Source organism: Epinephelus lanceolatus, chromosome 6 (assembly GCF_041903045.1).
Source record: "Epinephelus lanceolatus isolate andai-2023 chromosome 6, ASM4190304v1, whole genome shotgun sequence".
NCBI lineage: Eukaryota > Metazoa > Chordata > Actinopteri > Perciformes > Serranidae > Epinephelus > Epinephelus lanceolatus.
The window spans coordinates 8,986,515-9,008,832 of record NC_135739.1 but is presented as its reverse complement, the minus strand read 5'-3'; the positions used below and the strand labels follow the sequence as shown (position 1 = coordinate 9,008,832).

The 22,318-nt window shown below is 40.8% G+C and overlaps 2 protein-coding genes across 2 annotated transcripts in view; both read left to right on the top strand.

The window, feature by feature from the left end:
• The window catches only part of slco2a1 (solute carrier organic anion transporter family, member 2A1), a 28,129-nt gene extending 26,872 nt beyond the window's left edge, over positions 1-1,257 (top strand). Inside the window, exon 14 of the mRNA XM_033622548.2 lies at positions 24-1,257. Coding sequence (XP_033478439.2) covers positions 24-144 — 121 coding nt within the window. The 3' untranslated portion in view covers positions 145-1,257. The remainder of the gene's footprint in view (positions 1-23) is intronic.
• Positions 1,258-4,189: 2,932 nt separating this feature from the next.
• Positions 4,190-22,318, top strand: part of rab6ba (RAB6B, member RAS oncogene family a) — a 96,322-nt gene continuing 78,193 nt past the window's right edge. Inside the window, exon 1 of the mRNA XM_033622117.2 lies at positions 4,190-4,483. Within this exon, the coding sequence (XP_033478008.1) occupies positions 4,414-4,483 (70 nt within the window). The 5' untranslated portion in view covers positions 4,190-4,413. The remainder of the gene's footprint in view (positions 4,484-22,318) is intronic.

The following is a 22,318-nucleotide window of genomic DNA, read 5'->3' as shown; positions in this document are numbered from 1 at the left end:
CTTTATCTGTCTGACCCCTGCAGCTACCTGGGCTTACAGGTGGGTTATAAGGTCATGGGTATCATCCTACTGATGATGCTGGGGTGGAAGGTGAAGCGGACCCAGGAGTACAGTCTGGAGAAGAGACCTGAAGGACCACTGTGACCCCGCTGAGCGTCCCCGTCGATCCAAGCCTTTCTGTCCCTTAAAGCTTTGTTGTGGTTGAAGAACAGTGTGCAGAGCGAAGCCACAGCCAACACGGGCCTACGCTTACCTCGATTTCTGTAGGCCCACCTCCCCACCAGGTGCCTCACCCGCTGGAGTTAGGAAGTACAGTTTCCAGAAGGGACAATGTCTGATGTTTTCGGATGCTTTAATACTCGTGATTGGAATTATTCTGACTGTATGACCCGCATAATACAAGTCAAGAGAGGACTGCTGAAACACATCGCTGTATGGAGGACGAAAAATGACTAAAGTATCAATAAATAAATAAATGTATAAATAAATAAACATGGAAATAAATAAATAAAAGAAAAAATAAATGCAGACATAAATACATGCCTAAATAAATAAACATGGAAATAAATAAATAAAAGAATAAATGTTGAAATAAATAGATAAATGCATAAATAAATACCTAAAAGTTGATCATTAAACAATATAAATGAAATCTTAAATTTATTTAAGACAACATTTATGGATTTATTTATGTATTGTTGTATCTATTAATAACATAGGAGGTCCTTATTTTTTTAATTTATTCTTTTATTTATTTTTTCCTGTATTCCTATATACATTACTATTTAATTATTGATATGTCATTTTTTGTCCTCCATACTTCTGTGTCGTACCTCACAATATTTTTTATGTATCATGATGTGAGTTCAGACAACTGAATTTTTTACTGTGTGTGTAATACTTGTTCCTGTATCGTAGGAATCCCTCCAGGTTTCTATTTCCAATGGGAACATATCCTGTAACTAATTACCTGTATTAGCTTAATATTTAAGTTTATTTTTTTATAGATGTTTGTCTCATACACAGAGACATCTGTGATACCTGCAATACTCGTTTCATATACAATCACATGTATAACACTTGATTTAATTGCAATGCTAATGAATTTTCAGATATCAAGTACATACACTGTTACTCATGAATGGAATTAACTGCACATGTTATGCTTTCTACTGCTGTGGTTATGTGGTTGTTACAGTAGAGTACATAAATGTGTAAACATTACTGGTTAATATACAATACAATTAATCAAGTCAGTGTGAAGTCTTCTACTCATTTCATTCATTTACCATATGGGGTGCCACCTGCGGCTCAGTAACCATTAACTTGCACTCATACGCCAATGGAGCAGCCACTGGGAGCAATCTGGGGTTCAGTATTGGATTTAGGTCGGGGGAACAAGAGGGCCAGTCATTAGCATAAATGCCTTCGTCCCAAGGCCCACTGCACCAACGTAAGGTCTGACAATAGCTCTGAGGATTTCATCCCGGTACCTAACAGCTGTCAGTGTAACATTGGCTGTGACATAGAGGTCTGTGCGACCCTCCAAGGATATGCCTCCCCAGACCATCACTGACCCACCGCCAAACTGGTCATGCTGGATGATGTTACAGGAAGCATAACGTTCACAGCGGTGTCTCCAGACTCTTTCAGGTCCAGTGGTGGATCTGCCAACTGTGGTGTTCTCTGGTGAATGATGGAGCTGCACGGTGCTGGGCTGTGAGTGCAGGTCCCACTAGAGGACATCAGGCCCGCATGCCACCCACATGGAGTCTGTTTCTGACAGTGTGGTCAGAAACATGCACACCAGTAGCCTGCTGGAGGTCATTTAGTAGGGCTCTGGCTTCTTGCACAAAGGAGCAGATACCGGTCCTGCTGCTGGGTTGATGCCCTTCTACGGCCCTGTCCAGCTCTCCTCGTGTACCGTGCAGTCTCCTGGTATCTCCTCCATGCTCTTGAGACTGTGCAGGGAGACACAGCAAACCTTCTTCGGACCGCATGTGTGGATGTGTCATCCTGGAGGAGCTAGACTACCTGTACAACCTGACTGGGCTGCAGGTACCGCCTCATGCTACCAGTAGTGACAAGGACACTAGCAGAAGACAAAACTAAAGAAGAATCAGTCAGGAAGGATAAGGAGAGAGCAGCTATCTGTGGACACCACATGTAAAACCATTCCCTTTTTGGGGGTTGTCTTGCTTTTGCCTCTCCATTGCACCTGTTGTCACTTTGATTTGCACCAAAGCAGAGCAGCAGAGAAATATTTCTTGTACCTCTCTCTGTTTCCACTATTTTCTTCTGTGCTTAAGAAACTTTTAAGCCTCTTAAAATTCCTCCTCCCTGTTCCTAACAGCCCTTAGCTCCCTTAAGGGCTAAGATGTTCTGTGAATAACTTTTATCTTAACAAGCAACTAGTCTTAAGTTTAAGGGGAAATTCTAAGAAAATGTCATAATTCTAAGAAATTTCTTAGAATTTTGTCAGTAGGAGCAACTCATAGTACGAGGAAGCTTTGTGACTACAGCCCCTGAAGATTAAGTGACTTGGTGTTATACTGTGACCATTAAGTGTTCCCTTATTTTTTTGAGCGGTGTAGAAATAGTCCTCTTGTAGATGGTCTTGTGGTAAAAACTCCATGTAGCTGCTTTAACCCCATGATACCTGAGCAAACTGGCTTGATTTTTTTTTTTCAAAAACAGGGAAAGAAGGCAATGAGATACTTAATAAAAGGCCTGAAAATTAGCAAGTTATTAACATGTTAGAAGAAGTAACGTTATTAACTAAGAAATTACTCAAAAACAAGCCAAAAACAGAAAAGTAAAAAATGAAACAAGACAAAAACACACAAGTAAATTACCTAAAAAGTAAGCAAAAATAAAGATATAAAATTAAAAGACACAATGGGGGAAAAAAACTAACGAACAAGAAAATTACCTGAAAATAAGCAACAAATAAAATAAAATAAAAAATACCTGAAAATAAGCAAAAAAAAAAAAAGAATAAATAAATAAAATTACCTGAAAATAAGGAGCAAAGAAAAGTAAAAACATAAATAAATGAAAATAAAAAAACAACCAAACAAACCAAGAAAATTACCTGAAAATAAGCAACAAATAGAAGAAAAAAATACTGGAAAATAAGGAGCAAAGAAAAAAAAAACAAAGGAATAAAAGAAATTAACCTGGAAAAGGGGACAAAGAAAAGTATAAAATAAAATAAAAATAATAATAAAAAACAACCAAACAAACCAAGAAAATTACCTGAAAATAAGCAACAAATAGAAGAAAAAAATACCATAAAATAAGCACAAAAAAAGGAAAAAAAGAAATTAACCTGGAAAAAGGGACAAAGAAAAGTAAAAATAAAATAAAAATAATAAAAAAAACAACCGAACAAACCAAGAAAATTACCCAAAAATAAGCTACAAAGAAAAATAAAAAAAGAAAATTACCCGAAAATAAGCAACAAATAAAAGAAAAAAAACCTGAAAATAAGCAAAAAAGAAAGAAAAAGAAAATTACCTGAAAAAAGGACAAAAAAGTAAAAAAAAGAAACTTAAATAAAGAAAATGACCTGAAAAGAAGGAACAAAGAAAAGTAATAAAAATAAAACAAATAAAAATAAAAAACAACCAAATAAACCAAGAAAATTCCCTGAAAATGAGCAACAAATAAACGAAAAAAAAATACCTGAAAATAAGCATAAATAAATAAATAAATATATAAATAAAATTACCTGAAAAAGGGGACAAAGAAAAGTAAAATAAATAAAAAAACAAATGTGCTATAAATTAAACTAATTATCTGTATTTATTTTCTGTGATATTTTCCTACTTTTTTGATGATTTTCTAATAACACTTTTCTTATAATGCTCAATGCCCTTTTCTTTGTTTCCTGTAGAAATGTGTTGCCATGTTTTAAGCGATTGTCAAAGGCATCTGAATGCAGCACAAGATAATGGATGTTACTTCGGGGTAGTGTGAAATATTAGCCTGATTGTTTCTTGCCACACACACTTGAGTGTTTGTCTCTGTAACACAGAGACAGCAGTGTCTTTCTAATGTGCTGAACTAAAAGAAGAAGTTCCTCCAGACAGATGACACCGGGTCCAGCAGCTCTGTGTCCATGTCTGTCTCCCCCGACTCACATGACGTCATTTTAGATCACGGCTGTCAGTAGAGCGGAGAACGAGGAGAGGCCGCGCATGCGCAGACGCCCTGGGTATGAGAAAAAAATGAAGTAAGCGTCACGGACCGGTGCAGCAGCAGCAGCACAGCAGTGTGTTCCCATCACGAAGAGAGCCGCCTTTCCACCCAGCATCTTCACCAACCGACACCGAACTCGAGTGGGAAACACACACAACTACCAGTCAGACTGTCCTCCGGTGTCCAGAGTTCCCCCTCCTCCTCCTCAAAATGTCCGTGGGCAGTGACTTTGGAAACCCTTTAAGAAAATTCAAACTCGTCTTTCTGGGGGAGCAAAGTGGTAAGACGTGTTTAATTCTCCCGAGAAGTTAATTTTGTGTTCGTGTGAACCCGCTGCACCTGCCGGGGCCGGGTCAGCAAGTTCATTAACGTCGTGGAAGACACGTAACTAGCTAGTTTGAGTTGTGGGGTTTAAACTGAGGCATGAAGAAATGTCTCCACGGGGGAAATGTGTGTGTTCAATTGGTGGGAGTGAGGGTGTGGAGGGGAGGGCGTTATTTTAATCAAATTACCAGCCTCACAATGGAGCGGAGTGTGTGACATGTAGCAGCCCGCAGTCTCTGAAGTTTAGCAGTAAAATGACACAGGCTCGTTTAAAGCCTTAAAGCTGGCTGTTTTGTTTGAAACATCCCGGACTAGCTGTTAGGATTCACACAGCAAACGAGGCTGGGTATGTGCATGCAGGGAGACAGCAGTGTGCAGCCTCGGGTCTGATGCTGTGGATGATACAAGTTGGTAAATATTCCTGTGTGTGTTGAGACACACCCAGGTTGTCAGTGGCGATGAGATAACTTGTGTGGCTGCAGTCTCTGCCCTGGAGTTGTTCCAGTCTGCCTGCTGAGGCTGACCAAGTTTTTGCATCATGGCTTAGATTGATAATTTTGGAAATATAAATCATCATCTGTTTTTATCTCCATCCCCAAGCTCTCCTCACCCACACCCTTTTGTAGCCATTCACACGGCTCTCCTTTTTTTTTTCCCAGTGTGGCAACACAGTTGTTTTCCACCAGATTACACAGAGCTGGCTGAGACATGATTTGAATCTTTAGGTTTGCTTTGTCTTTTTGAACAGGGTAGGTCTGTTTATGGTCTAATTCAGAGGTCTTGAGCAGCCAAATGAACCACATTAGTCATGGTTCAGTCCTTCTGTAGGTCCTATTGATCATCCAGTATAGTGGGGTCATGCATTACATAGTATATTGCTTCATTTTACAGCAGGGCAGCATACTTATTACCTACATAATGGATATGCATCGTCTAATATCTGCACAACCAAGCATCGGCTCTATAACCAACGAGGGATCAATGCTAAATTTAAAGCAATGCCCTGCAGTCTTCATGGTTAAGACTGGTGCTGACACAAGAAACAAGGAATTGATGATTGATTGATCATCATTTAGGATGCATCTAACAGTTATTTTCACTGTTGGTTAAACTCATTTATTCTCTGGATTACCTTGTTTGGTCTGTAAAATGTCAGAAATTGTGATTTCACAAAGCCCAAGATAATGTCCTCAAATATCTTGTGTTGCCCACAACCCAAAGATATTCATGTTTACTGTCATAGAGGAGTAAAGACAACAGAAAATATTCATGTTCAAGAGGCAAGGGTTGCAGCAGTATACCGGTTTTAAGGCATACTGTGATATAAAAGTTGACAGTTATCATACTGTGTACATTTGCTTATCTACAATATTAAAAAAAACATTAACAAAATGGTTTCAAGTTTTAATTACAGTAATAAAACATTTCATTGGCCACCAATAACCTTTCCGTTTTCATTCCCTCAAGGGTCATTCTGACTGATAGCAATATAAACTCTGTAATACTGTGATGCTAAGAAACTGCAATATTTTCTGAGGCAGTTATTGTACCGTGAAAATCTTATACCGTTGTGACCCTATAAGAAGCCGCAATCAGAGAATTTTGACTTTTTTCCCCCCTAAAAACATTACTTAAACTGATCAATTGATTAGGGATCGATCGATATGTTTTTTCCAGAGCTGATGCCGATACCGATTATTATGAAACAGAGATACCGATAGCCGATATTTACAACCGATATATGTCTGCTGTAAAAATCATAGTTGACACAGAATTAGAAAAATCAACACTGACAAAGCACTACATTCAAATGCAATTAAGTGTATATAGCATATTTATTCTGAGAACTTTTCCAAATAAACAATCAGTTGGAAAAGGTAGGTCTTGAGTTTGTTGTTAAAAGCCTAGAGTGGTACGTACAGGCAGTGAGAAGCACGCCAGGGGCAAAACAGCGCAGCTAAGGAAAACAAATATGTATATTAGCATATCGGTGGGAAAAAAATCACAGATACTGATAACTCTAAAAATTCAAAATATCGGCCCGATAATCGGCCAGGCTGATTATCTGTCGACCCCTACAATCGATTATGAATTTAGTTGGCGATTAATTTAGAGGTCCAGTGTGTAAGATTTAGAGGGATTTAGTGACATCTAGTGGTGAGGACTGCAGATTGCAATCAGCTGAAACTTCTCCCAGTTAGAATTCCTTCAGTTTTCATTGTTCAGGAGGTTTTTACAGGGAGCCACATAATCCGCAAAGGTCTCCTCCTCTCCAGAACAAATGGACCAGAAATATTGAATAAAGCAGTTTCACGTTACAAATCAGTGTTTTTCCAATGCTTTTTGGCACGTAGGAAATGGGTGGCTCACCTACCACATGCCAATGCGTGTGCATTTTTTTCTCTGATAACCTAAGATGTAGATATTCAGGAGTTTTTTACCGGGAGCCGAATTATCTGCAGAGGTCTCGTGCTCTCTAGAACAAACAGAACTGGTGATTAAAACTGTTAAAAACACTGAATGAAGCAGGTTAACGTCACAAATCAGTGTTTCCCTGAAGCTGCTCATTGCACAATAGGGCTGCAACTAACGATTATTTTCATTTTCGACTAATCTGTCGATTATTTCTTCGATTAGTCGAGTAATCATTTTATCAAAAAATGTGTTAAAATGTTGAAAAATGTCAGTCTGTCTCTCTCAAACCCCAGAATTATGTTATCTTATGTCTTTTTTCATACTCACGCCAAAGGGTTTTAGTTCACCGTCATGGGAGAGTGTGTAGAGCTGCCAATATTTGAACGTAAGAAGCTGCATTAAGAATATTTTGGGGTACTTTTATAGTTCCTTTCTATGAAAAATGACTCAAACCGATTAGTCGACTACTAAAACAGTTATTATTTTAATTGTCGATTAGTCATTGATTATTCGACAAATCGTTGCAGCCCTATTGCACAAGGGCTTTTAACTTCGGTAGCTGATGCAGAAACGCAATGGGCCCTGTCTACAGCCAATGTTTGGTTTGTCCGTTATTGGCGACTGTAGGAACATGACAGTGAACATGATGATCTACATAAACAAGAACCTGCTTCATATGTAGATATAAACAGCTTTTTCTGAGGTGACGAAAACACAGTGAGTCTTATTTTCAGGTGATTTTACACCAAAGAAAACATACTTATTATATTATATTCCATTTTTGACATTATTTCCTCCTAAATCCGACACACTGGACCTTCAATAGTTGACAACTAGTTGATTATGCCTTCCAGATCATCATTTACATGACAGAATAAGTCATTCTCTGGTTCCAGTTTCTGTAATGAAAGGATAATCATTAGCTGCAAAGGCAGCTGTTTGTTTTGCATCTGAAGGTTATTAAATGTGATGCTTCAGACTTTGTAACCTATAAAACTTGACACTCTCCCTGTCTTTTCACAGTACTCTTACCTCTAAATGAAAGTAAATTAGAGGCAGTGTATATAACAAACAGACATAGGACTGTTGGTTGGCTTTACTCTTGGGCAATTTTAGGATATTAAGTGCCAAGCAACAAGCCAATGGGGATTTTGCTGCGCAAACAACTGTATTCACCAGACCATGGAGCTGACTGAATGTGTTGACATATAATGGTCAAACTGTGGAGACAGAGACATGAAGAGACGTCATTTCGTATTCATTGGAAGGTGAAGTATTAAAAAGGATTTGTAGGTTTTCAGAAGTGAATGGCACAGAGGACATCTCCAGCAGAGGAGAATGAATATGTCTGATTGGGTGTGCTATGTAAAGATTTATTTCAATTCAAATACAGAGATTAATCTTTCTTTATTATCATTTAGATGCTGAATGAGCAGCTGGTAGTAATATAAACGCAGAGTCTTCAGGTGTTCAGGTTAGACAAAGGTTTATGGAGTGTTTAAGATTTGCTGCAGCTTCCTTTCTTTTATTTCTCTCAATGAAAGTCTTCTATGTGTTCATCAGTTATACTCTGGGGTATGCTTTTGTGCAGAGTCTGTCAGCAATACAGGAAATGTGTGGGACTCTGTGGGCTGCAATATCTGTAATAATTACAGACATGTGTTTGACATAGGGGTGGGAATCACAGAGTAACTCACAGTATGATGCTTTGGATAATCAGGATTCGTTGCCATGATGATAAGGATGGTATCACGATACATCTACAATGCATCATGATGTCTCGGGCATGGTGGTGCAGTGGTTAGCATTGTTGTCATAGCAAGAGGGTTCATGGTTCGAGCACAGGGTGGGGGAGCCATTTTAGCCATTTTCTCCACAATGAGATCAGGATGATGACGAATCAGTGGCTATGCATGTTTGTTGTGTTGCCCCAGCCCAGCTCTGCAAACCAGTGATGCGTTACCTTTGTACGTTTAATAAGTATCATGTCAACGTGTCTAAAGTGACGTAGTTCTCATTATGTATACAAGCTGACCTTGTCATTAGAAGGAGGAGAGGATGGTAAAGGCAGCTGTCAGGCTGCAGGCCACTGTCTGAGACCAACAAAGACATCACTGGCATTTTGTGTAGCGATTGAGCCACCTAAAGCGGGTATTTTTTACCGTGACATCAGCGGCTTCATCAGATGGAATTGTGAGGCCTTGGTTGCTTGTGTACTTTACTTACTTGCATATTGTGTCGTCTTTATTGATTTTGTTTGTCCCATCTGTGTTTTAAAAGCTGAAGAAAAAGGCCCAGACTTTTGACATGAAAGATGGCGGTGCCTCTCTAAATTGTTTATCTCAGTGTCAACACTGTCCACCATTTTCCTCCTGTAAGTTTCGTCTTCATTGCAAGGTAGTTAACTTCCGTTCACTTTACCCTAATTTATTATGGCAAGCCTTTTTAACAGTTAATCAGTCATGGTATTAGCTATTGTAGATATCAACAATTGCCTTTCGACTAGTTAATATTCCAAGCCAGCACATCCATAATGTAATTTCAACTAGTGGCAGTTCTAATTGAAGATATCATCATTCATTCATTTTCATAATTGCTTTTCCTGTTAGGGGTTGCGGTGGGGCTGGAGCCTATTCCAGCTGATGTTGGGTGAGAGGCAGGGTACACCCTGGACAGGTCACCAGACTATCACAGGGAGGGCTGACACATAGAGACAGACAACCATTCACGCTCACATTCACTCCTACGGGCAATTTAGAGTCACCAGTTAACCTGCATGTCTTTGGACTGTGGGAGGAAACCACAGAACCTGGAGAAAACCCACACTGACACAGGAGAACATGCAAACTCCGCACAAAGGGGCTCCCCCACCCTGGACATCGAGGATGTCTATTATTGTGGGTCTGTCTGTCCTAGTGAGACATAATTTATGCCACACATACTATAGAATTGCAGAGTGTCTTTGTGTAGTGCTCTAATGATCACAGACTCAGCATTTCCCATAATTACTGCTTACATCATCACTGCATGGTAATTATGGTAACTGCTGTAAAGTTTTATTAGCGACATAAACCTTTGGCCTAATATAGTCCTGGAGGTTTGTAGGGTTTTGAATGCAGTGGTTGTCCTCATTCAATAGGGTCTTTGGTAAAATGGCTTGAACTCTAAAGCTACTGGAGAGCCCGCAGGTCTGCAGCGACGAGTCCCAGCCAGTCTTCAGTAGTGAAGTCTGTTCCTGTTGTTAGCGCGCGGTGGACTTTATTTGTCAACCACTTCTCATCCAGACAGTGGTAGCGCCAGCCTCGTGTTTGATTGGGTCGTCTCCGGTGGAGCTGTGTCTCTCTGACATGTCTGCTATAATTGCAGCTGGTGCCCAGGCAGGCGTGAATCCCGTCAGCTCTGCCACTATCATTTATTAATGTACACGACTGGACTCAAGTATGTCAGGAACGAGGGCATGAGTGGAGAGGCTGTGGTGCAAAGACTGCTTGTTCTTTCTGGGTTGATAGTTCCTGTGTACTGTGAAGGCCCATAATGGTGGAAGTGTGTGAAAAATGTGTCTATAAACGGAAAGATGGCATGATGTTCTGTTTTTCATAAAAGAATCAGCTAACGTCAGAGAGGTGGGGGCTCCAGATTAAGTGGGTGGAAGCAGGCAGAATGTTAAATGAGCTGTCAGGAAGTCTTTCCTCCTGCATACTTCTTTGGGTGTTTTCTACACTGCCTGTACAAAGGAGGCTGGCTAAAGATTTCTTTGACAAAGCTGAAGGCTTTAAGCAGGCCAATCAGCTGTTTCCAAGTCTGTGTGCCCACGCTCCCGGTGGAGAGCATTTTGCAAGTTCCAGCCTCAGAGAAATCAACCAGGTCATTGTTAGAACACCTCAGATTACTGCTCTGAAATTATTGGGTCATAGATGTTTTGCCATAGGCATGATTTCAAAGGAGCAATACTGCATGGTACTTTGTAAAAGCTAATTGTTTGGAGGTAATCCCCTGCTGTGTGCTTCATTTCACCTCAGACAAACTGAAGGGAATACATTTGGTGGATGCATTCGCATGGCTGCCATGAGATTTTGCTCACTGAATCAAAATGCCATCTTCCATCTTTCACTGCACAGAGATTGCCATCGCACAAACTGGAGCTGGCTTCAGAATACTGCTGAATCACCAGACCAATATGCTTCAAAGTAAGGTTCGGTTGGTTGTCTAATGCATCAATCACCGTGTCTCGGGGGAACAGCTTTCTGAGCAAATGAAACTCTTGAGTTTTGGCTTGCCCGGGCAGGGAGCAGCCGACACATTTCCTCACTGAGGCTGTGAAACCACAGATGCAGATGTAGATACTATGTATTTACCCACACATGCACACAATAGCATGCAGCTTTTTGTACAGAAATTGCACTGTGATAAGCATAAATACTGGAGCAAACACGAGCTGAGTCACAATTCTGTCTGGGTTGGTATACAACACTAAATACTGGAATGTGAAATACAGTTCAGCAGATAGTGCGGCAAAGTAATCTTCAGTTTATATGGGATGTGTTTCCATCTACAGGGGTTTTCCTGCATAGAGATTTATGAGGTGGTGACCTCCATCAAATTTCGTCCCTCTTCCAGCTCTCCACATAACTCTTATGGGTGTGTTCATGGAAAACACTTGCACTTGGTGGATTTCTGTCATTTGTAACTGCAATTGCAGCATTACGTCAAGGTGCAGAGGTGGTGCTGTATTGTAATCAGCACAAGTCACAGCCAAATGCGCTGCCGAAAGTGCCAAAGAGAAGAAAAAGTAGGGCTGTGGTCAACCAAAGAAAAACTATGTCAACTGAAATTATACTTACGGTTCAACCAATTGATTGGTCGATGGGGGAAAAAGCTGCATCTGGGAGTGTTTTGGGTAAGAGACTGCGGCTGTCACAGTCAAGGGTTGGAGAGATGGGGCGGGACAAATACCACAAAGACCAACCATCACAGAGAACGAATACACAAGTACTGAACAATAATAACTACTGTTGTCAGCTGTTTTTGGCTGGACTGCAGCAAAGCGGGTACCAGCCATATAAACAGGAAAGAAAGCCAATGAGGTCATTATTCGACTCCTTTTACCTGCTGTTTGATTTTCTAACATAGTTTTATATTTGCAGCTGGCACTTACAAATGCTGTTGCAAATGATGGGCAGCGTTTGTGAACGCAGCTTATGCAATTTGGTAAAATTGGAAAGATATTCACAGATTTGAACTTCTCAGATTAAAAAGCAAAACGTTAAAACACAAACAATGCCTCTTTTGATTTATGATTTACAACCTAAATTTCATGACAAAGAGCTATCCTCCGAGCTGGACAAATAACATTGCTCTCTACGTGCTGCCAGTTGCGAGAGGAGTGCGCAGGGACCGTCTACAAAGTGCAACACCAAAAAGAGACAGCCTGCTACAAAAATATTCAATAACTTCACTCTTCATTCTTGTCACCAAAATCACTTCACATACATAGAACTATTATAACTCCTAAAATATGTTGCTTGTATAAAAGGTTTGTTTGAACCTGTTGAAGCCACGCTACACATGCACATGTGTGCACATGATCAGGATGGTACCACCTCATTATGAGCCAGTAAAAACCCTGATCTGGTGATATGTTTGGCTCACTATTGGCAAGTCTGATATGAAACTGACATCTAAAAACTGCTTACGGGACTTGATGTTTAGATAATACATGTGCAGCCTGTATGTGCACCCATTTCCTCACAGAGACTGAGACAAATATTCAAGGATGATAATATCTTGCTGGTGTGAATCAGAGGAGGTTGGAGATAAAATGTGTTGAGAACACTGCTGTGATTTTCATGTAGGTTGGTTTGTTTCTTTTCTTTTGTCTTTTCTGTTCCAGGCAGCTCCTTGATACTCTCTGCAACAACTTAGGAAAATGGCAAAAGAATCTTTTTATCATTACACAAGCCATTAAGTAGTTATCTATATTTATCTTGTTTAAAAATGGTGATATTAAACCTGCCAGTCTAATAGTAAGAATATTTTATAATCTGTTGAATTTTCACTCCTGTCCTGATATCTACACCCAGGCTTATGTAAAACACCTCCAGCTTGATGATCAAAAGTAATTTCACCTTTCAGAAATCTTCTTCCTGAAAACCCAAGAAATTGCTGCTTGCTCGATTTTCTTTACTGCAGCACTGTGGGTCTAGCATGAATGAAGTGCTAACTAAAGCAAAGAAAATGGCAGCCACCTTCCTCAAGTCAATTCCCCTTCATCACGTCGCACATCCCACAGGATTTACCAGGCTTACAGAGTTTTAACTGACTGTATGGACGGATATGAACTTAGAGAATAACTTTGCCAACTTCCAACCAGCTCTGTGTCATGGCAGTGTGTGCACTGTGTGGAGATGAACTCTGTTTGCCCCCCCCCCATGCCACAAAAGTCCAGAGATCTGCACCTAGTAGCCAGCAAAAGTCCACTGGATGACGCATTTTATCCACATAATATTTACATTTTGGCAATAGTCAGGTGTGTATAATCAGTCAGTGTCACACAGTGGGTTTGTGTGGGATATTTCTTTTCAGAGAAAGACACTAAAGGAAATTTAAAGAGGACGGGACCACAGGGCTCTGTGTCGTTTTAGCTTGCTTTTTCCTCGTCAGTCTTCTTCTTTGGGCTGCCCCCTGAAAGTTGGAGATTCGAATCATCATTTGCAGACTTCTCAGTCGACTGAGATTCTTCAGGTTGAGCAGGTTTATCAGCCAGTGTTCAGTGTACCAAAATGTCCCCAGATTTGCTGCAGTGTGAGCACTCCGCACTTTTACACTGCTCTTCAGTACAGGCAGCCGAGGCTGCTGCCAAGAAAGGAGAATCTTTGCCCTGATGACCAGTGATGATTGGTCGTGGACCGTGTCGTGTAGTCTGACAAAGTGACTGTCGGAATGGCCAAAAATGTTGTGTAGTCTGAACCTGGCATAACACCTGTAATCTGAGGACCCAACACCCATTGGATGTAGCGATACAACTTTTGCGCTTTCTGTCATCTTTGTGTCTGTAGCTTTAGCTGAATCATATGAAAGCCTGATGTTTGTTAAAAGTTCTATTTACTGACGTATTGCAGAAAGTTGAGCTTTAAGGTGGTAGTTTATTTTATATATGTAGGATTCATCTAAGCTCTATGTTTGCCATATTTGAATTCCCAGAATAGTTTGACTTATCACAAAGACAGATAATAAAGTATAATATTTATGTGCATGTTGAAAGAACCTTTGAGCAGTTGAGTTGATGCATGTTTTCACATGAGCTTGGTCTGGTCCTGTGTGATAAATGAGCCATAATAAAACGATGCCACACCCAAGAAACAACACCTTCGAACATGACTGCCACTGGGTTTTGGAAATTCTATTCCAGAAAACTCCAAAACCACAATATCCTGAAAATTAGTCGAAACAAAATCTTTCCTTGTGCAAGAGCATGTAAGGCTGTGTAGAGAGCCTCGGGTGTGTGGAGGGTGGAGTGGGGGGGCTCAGTTGGCTATGCTTTGCAGGTTAGAGCACAGTGGGGCAGGCTACTGGGTGTAACCTCTTCAGCAATGAGGAACCTTTTTTGACTGAAACAGTCATTAAGTAAATAAGGACAGGTTTGCATCTCAATTATACCTTCATCATATCGGCTCTTTTAGGGGTCTGGCCATCCCAACTTCATCACATTTCACTTAAACTGAATCCTGTGGTAAAGCCAGCAAGCTGTGGAGTAAATAGAGTTACCATTTTCCTTTAATCAGGGATTAAAGATAGTCTGTTCATATTGATGTGAAGATTGGATTCTTCGGGAGTCCAGTCTGCATTCCCCGAGCTTCAGCTCTGCTGCTGTAACGTTTGATAATCTCGCTGCGTCTAAACACAACTGGTCATCTCTTTAATTTCACATCCCATTGCATCTTCCCGGCAAGAGTTCTTCTTCGCTGATGGATTGGGGGAAACAACTCCCTGACAGCTTTGATCTGCTATTGATCGGCTCAGCTGCCCACTAATGGGTGTAATTGATCAAAAGGCATCAATCTCAGCAACATGCCAGGCTAGTGCCTCCATCCATGGCTTTGGGGCAAGAACACGTCTGAGAGCATGTATGTTCTTTTCTTAGCCCGACACACTGGACATTTTTGTAAACTAAACCATAGAGCCTCTTTACAGTATCTGTTTTTTAGTCATGGTACCACTAGCATGGCTCTGGTGAAGTGCAAAACCCGAAAGAATGCTCCTAAAACCCAAAAAAATCATCAGTCGCTCCACCACTTTGGTCCAGACTGAAATATCTCAAACAACTGGATGGATTTTCATTGAATTTTCTCAGGATTAATCCTAATGGCTGTGGTGATCCTCTGACTCTTCCTGTTGTGCCACCATGAGGTTGATGTTTTTTGCTTTTCATGAAATATCTTAACAACCAGTAGATGATTTGGCATGGTATTTTGCACATATCGGTACTCGATACCTTTTAAGGTATCGACTGAAATAACCCAGTTCCAAGTAGTCTCAAAATGTCTCCAGTTAAAAGATACCTGCATTCGATCCTCTTTGCGCCGGGAGTCTGGTTAAGCTGAGCGTTGTTATTTGACAGTTAGCAGCTCACAATGTTTGAAATTATGGCTATCATAGAACTTCAATTAAAAGTCGAGCCCCAGTGAAATGCTGAGTCTCTTTTACTCAATGGGTGTGGCTACACATTTTGACATAAACGCAGGTCTCGATTAGACACCAGCTCTGGTTGCTATTGATGTTGCCAAGCATTTCATTTTTATAGAAGTTCTTTGGCTGTATAAAACCTCTTAAAGCCCACCGAGTTGTTGGCTAACCGCTTGAGCTGGCACTGGTATATCAACACTGCGGAAAATGAGTATTGAAACTATAGAAGTGATATGTATCGATAAGTCAGTATTTTTGACACTACTGTGGTTTATGACGAAATACCTGCAAAGCATACAACATATTTGACAGTGCCTTATTTCCATATCCCTGAGGATGTGAAAGGGAGGGGCCTGAAAATAATATTAACAACTGTAGGTTTGCTTTTTTAAACAAACTAACATTTTCTGACTTATTAAGAGGTGCTTTCAGTCCTGCAGGAGCTGGTCTGCAGCCAAGGAATACCAAGCAGAGCGATGGTAGAGCTTTACATATGCTGCACAGCTGAGTGGGCGTGTTCCCAAAGGCCCATGGGAGAGCACAGCCTCACTTATACACTCTGCCCAGAATAAAACAGGATTGCAAATCTGTCTGCTGCCCATGCAGTGATGTAGAGAAACTGTCTGATTCAGTTCCGCCCGCCTGTGTGCCAGTGAAAAGATTTTGGAAGCAATATCTGATGACACAGTTTTACAAAGAGCAGGAATAAAATAGTGAGTGGGAACTGGTCTTATTACAAATCAAACTTCTTCCCCTGCTTTCTTAGAATAAATGTTACAGGGAAACTTCAGGAACTGAACTTTTAAAGTACCTCACATCATTCAGCTGGAGAGACTATTCTCTCTAAATTGTGTGCCTCAGAAATAGATTGGACCCTTGCTTAATGTGAGCTCTTTCGAAGGAGGGAGACAGAGAATACCATTTAAACATAATCCTGGTTGCTCAAACAGAACGGCTCTGTGAATAAAATCCCCGCTGTGCAGGAAGGCTGTCATTTACCCAGCATGGGATGTGACACTTCACTGAGTTCAGCAGGTCTCCATCAGTGTTTACCCTTTCACCAGTTCCCCAGATGAGCCCTCATCACGGGACTGCTTTAGCCTGCTGCAGCCTTAAATGGTACATGGCTCTGTGTGTATTTAGTCATTGATGAGCTGTGTCATTTCTTTTTAAGATTACATTAGTTAATGTTTTGAATCTGCACTGTTCAGTGCTGTAGATGTGACTGTAAGGATATATTGTCTCATTGAGATGCCAGTGTGAGCACCATGCAGAAGGTCCTGCAGGGATTTATGGAGTGGAGGGAAGCTGAACATTCATCACTCCAGTTTAACATAGTAGGGAGTGTTTTATCTTGCTCAGTGGACAAAGAAATGAATCACCACCAGACAACTTGCAGAGAAACAGGTGGCAGAGATGCCGTGGGGCTGCAGCAATGTAGGACCGCTCACGATGTCGGTGTATTTTTTATTGTATCAGGGCTATTTTTAAAAGCGTTACATTAGTTTTTGTTCTTTTTAATCAGATGTATTTCTGTCTTTCCACGGCCCTTTATACTGTGTATCCTGTTCGCATCCTTTGATGGACAGGAAGGCATCTCCGGGCTCTGTTTTAATCTTTTTGTCTATTTTTTCTCCCTGGAACCTGAATGGTTCTTTAGAAGCTGAAGCCTGTTTAGATGAGTACTTTGTCCCACGCATTCCTGTAGCTGTGGGATAGTTCAGCCTTGGAGCAAAGGGAAGCCTTGATCCTAAACACAATGGTTACAGTGCTTGTTTTGTCTCTACTGTGGAACAAAGATCCAAAGGTAACCAAGCTCAGATTTCATAGCGTGAGATCAGCCTTGAGTCAGCATTTCTTTGGTGGGCTCATCGTAACCGTTCAATCCAAATATCAAAGCTATATTTTGTTAAAGATGACTGGTTCAAGGCCTGTGTACAAATGTGTTGCAGCTTTTCTGCAAAACTAGACAAGGCCACACTCCAGTGTTAAAGTCCCATTTGACCACTTTGTTAAATCACAGGGATATTTACATATATTTACACGTGTAACTGAATTGATTGACTTTTAAATGAACAATTTTTATTTTGTGTATTTCTCAGGTGGTCATAATTAGAAGAGTAGACACAATGTACGCATGTGTAAACAACCCCTGAAGAGCATTTATGATATGGGTGTATGTTGCATCAAATATACTTGATGTATTGCGGCTTGTTTCACAAGGATGTATAAAATAACTGTATTGCGAACATCGAGTATAAACTGTCACGTCATTTTTTAAGCTACCAGCATGAGACTCACTTCATTGTTTTGGTTCTCTCATTCTCCTGTGGCTCTCCCAAGCAATAGTTTGTGACAAGGTGGGCTGTGTTTCTCATCTACAGGGCTCCAGACCGCTAATATTTAGTCACATTTTTGCAACCATGGAGCACCAGTGCGACTTGGAAATACTATTGATATATGAAGTGGAGAGGTGTCAGTGTGTTTCCAGCTCACAGTGAGTAACTCCTCACATTTAAAGATGCAGCGGCAACAGTTTAACTTTGTGCTCAATGCTAACATCTGACTGTTGGCTAGAAGCTACAGGTTTACAACAAATCATCAACATGTCAGGCCTGAGACGACCCTGGTGCTTTAAAATAAAGGCACCAGTGGTTCTGCTTTGATTTATGTAATTAGAATCATACTTAATTTATCTTTATTATAACAGCACTTAATTTAATTTCGTTATAACAGTACTTTAACTTTATTATGACAGTTGCTACTTCATTGTAACTGTAGTTCATTTAATTAATTTATTTGTATGTTAGTAGTCTACAGTACTTTAGAGGAGATTTCAGATTATCAAGATATATATCGTGTATCGTGATATGGCCATTTCGCCCAGCTGTCATTGATAATATTTGTTTTCTGTCAGGATATTTTGATACCAATTAGAGGAAGCTTTCACATCAGGGTACTGGGCCCAGATCTGGATACATTTGACCACAAAGTCCAGTTTGCATGATTCGTGTAAACATTGTGTACTATGCCTGGTTTAAAGATCGATGCACTGTGTCCAATTCCACTTGAAAAGGTGGTCTCGAGTACAGTATGCAGCATCAGGTGTGAAAACTAAAGCTGGGCTCAGACAACATGGGTTTTGGCAGATTTCCCTCTCCTGACAATTGGAGGAGAAGTCCAGTCTGGGACCTTGATGGAAACCAATCTACTAATGTGCAAGGTTTAAAGATCCTGTCGTAAATCTCCCGAACTGCTTACAGTGTCATCAGTGCCGCCCTTATAATCTCAAACACATTTTATTGTTAGGATTTAAAATTCGGATAATTACAGTTATGATTACATCAGTACGGAGTCACTGACGGTTCTGCCAAACAATGGTAAACATTTTAGCCCTTAAGGCTAACGGTAGCTAGCATACTTCTCTTGACAGGTATAAAAGTTAAGTTAGGTTAGAATCTCATCTCCTTTTCCCGCTGAAGAATAGATAACCGGTGTTGACCATTTTTTTAAGCAAGACCTCTTTAGTCTTCTGCTTTTTTTTCTCAGCAAGTTGTCGGTCTCCATTTTGTTTACATCTGCTTCCTCATGAGTTTGCATGAGTTGGTGCATATATGCTCCCTCTGGCACGATAATCTTAGTAATAAACTGTAGTGTGTGATTCATTATTATTTTTCAATCTTACAGTGTGTGCATGTTTGAGATGAGAGAGAGGATCATTTATAAGAATTCTCCGTATTTGCGTGATGCAACCCCATTCCAAAATCAGTTAGGATTTTAAAACTCCTGTAGTCTGAGCCCGACTTAGCTGTACCAAAACACATAGGTAAAGTGCTATTTAATGGGAGTACCAGGCAGCGAGTAGAGTTCCAAAGATCTTGCAATTTGCATTCTTTTCTAAACTGTAGTAAAGCAGATGTAGTTGCACATGTAGAAAGTAGATGACGACACAAGTGTACTGGAGTATGGGACAACATAATGTCAAAGCTGAGTCACTGGGGAGTAGAGAGGGGGCTGCAGTTGTACTCAGGCACTGTATGAATCACCTGATATAAAAGCTCTCTAAGAGTGAGGGTACCAGGTGCAGTTCTTTAGCAATGGAGGGACCCTTTTGTTAACCTGTGGAGCACAGACTGTGCCTTAAATGTAGTGTACAACTCATGTTCTTTTCAAGAAGCCAGATCCTAATTTACCAAGGGCTCTTAAATTAGATGTGTTTTTTTTCTTCTTTTTAGAATCAGCTGAAAATAATTATTCTTGTCTACATGTGAGTGCGAGTAAAAGCTGAGGACCAATTCAGGCTCGATAGCAAAATATTTACTGGCTCTGGCTGTTTGCCAGGGTTCAGAAAACAGGCTTGAAGACTCCATTGGGATGAGCATGTTGCTGTGTTTGTATCAGCCATGAGAACGTGAAGGCCTACAGGTCCTGTTACTGGGTTTGTTTTTAAATCTTTCAGCCTCCCAGTGTTAAAAATGGTTAAATTAAATTAACATCAGTCAGGGGGTCAGTGGCCATGTTGTTTAGTACTCCTACTAAAAGATTAAAAGGCTTCCAGTGCTATACATGGACTCATTCTGACTATTAACTGGCACAGTCAGCACTGGTTTAAACAGGCTCGATTTACAAATCAATTAAGCAGAAATTATCCCAGTGATAAATTGATTAGATGGCTTAGGGTTAAAGACATCATCATGATCACACCAAAGGATAAAAACTGAATCTAACCTCACTGTTACCACAACAGCACTTAAGTCAATATTAGCCCAGTATATTCCTGTGCTTCCCGTTGTTCTTCCTTCAACAGCAAAGGAAATTGCCTTATGGACACCTTGATAATGAAATTTAAGTTAATTAACAGCAGACAAAGGATGTAAATTATTACAGTGGGTTTCATTACCTCAGCCCAGTCTACACTATGTTTGTCACTAAACAATAAACCAGCAACTCAAGTAGTAAGAAAAGAACCAAACCAAGCTGTTTTCTCTTATAAGCTGCGGACAATGTATGTAGAATCAGGTTCAGACATTGTCCGGAGTTTCCCTTTCACACATGAAGCACACAACAGGAGTTTGTCTGTGTCAACAAGCGTTTTCACCCACTGGAGATACACTGGTTTAGGTGAGGACTGGCGCCTGGATAGAGCGCGCAGGAGGCAAGACATGAGGGCGTGTTACTCCATGTTCCATAGCCATTTTGTTATTTGGTCATAAACAACAAAGTTTCTTGCTGTTACTTGTATTTCCCTGACAATTTTGGCTTTGGTCCTTATCGACACAAGTTCCTGAACCTTGTCATCCCTCCACTTGGACTTTTCGTCGCCGTCTTGGTGTAAATGACCCTTCTTCTTCACTCTCGGATGTTTGTTTTCTTCCAGTTTTGTGTGAGCCATAAGGTAGAAACATCATTACACACCCACTTGCCCACTGTGGCTGTATTCTCTGGACAATTACCTGCTGTATTCGCATATGGACTCCATCGGACATTAGCACAGACTGTACCAGGGAGCTGGCAGGATATGTCTGTTTCACATCCAGTCCAGCTGATTGACATTTGTGTTCTCACGTAAGGCTCCCCTGGGTATGTCTAGATAATATTAAGTTTGCAGTGTGAAAGTTTGTCTGTGAAAGGGGCTTTTGTCAGGTCTCTAGACAATTTATTATCACTCCCAGACATAGCTACAGTGTGCTTTTGTCTTGAAGGGTTTATCCTATACTACCTTGGAAGTCTATTTTAGTTGCGCAGTTGTCCCTTTGGTCTACATTGTAGTGTGTAATACATGTCACTTGAAAAAAATTAGTGGTAGAATGGAGTGTGAGATGGATTGCCAGTTTGGTGCCATGTCTTCAGTGATGTGATGCTCAACGGATCGTCGTGGTGAAGAGGGAACTGAGCCTGAAGGTGAAGCTTTCGATTTACCATCTACGTCCCACACCTCACCTATGGTCATGAGATCTGGGTAGTGACCGAAAGAATGAGATCCCAGATACAAGCGGCCGAAATGAGTTTCCTCCGTGGGGTGTTTGGGCTCAGCCTTAGACATAGGGTAAGGAGCTCGGGCATCCAGAGGGAGCTCTGAGTAGAGCCGCTGCTCCTTCATGTGAAAAGGGGTCAGTTGAGGTGGTTCAGGTATCTGATCAGGATCCTCCTGGGCGCCTCCTTTTAGAGGTGCGCCAGGCACGTCCCACTGGTAGGAGGCCCTGGGGTAGGCCTAGAACATGCTGGAGGGATTACATATCTCATCTGGCCTGGGAACGCCTAAGGGTTCCCCAGGAGGAGCTTGAAAGCATTGCTGTGGAGAGGGACGTCTGGGGTATTTTGCTTGGCCTGCTGTCCCCATGACCCAGTCCTGGATAAGTGGGTAAAAATGATGGATGGATAGAAATAATTATCTTGACTGTATAAGAATCAATAAGATACTTTACTTGTTAATTGTTATTTATGATGTTTCTTACCAGCTGAAATATCCAGTGGCATTGAGCTGGCTTACAACCCAACTACTGTGTTAAATGTTCAGATTGTTGTGGGACTCTTTTCAAATAAACACAAGAAGTTTGTGCTCTAATAAAAAAAAAAAAAAAAAAAAAGGGATCAGCGCTCAGTGAATAATCCTCCTAAGCCCTACGATAAGCTATTATGGCAAGGCTTAACTATACAGACCCGTGAGCAGTGATAACTAACATGTCTTTGGGGT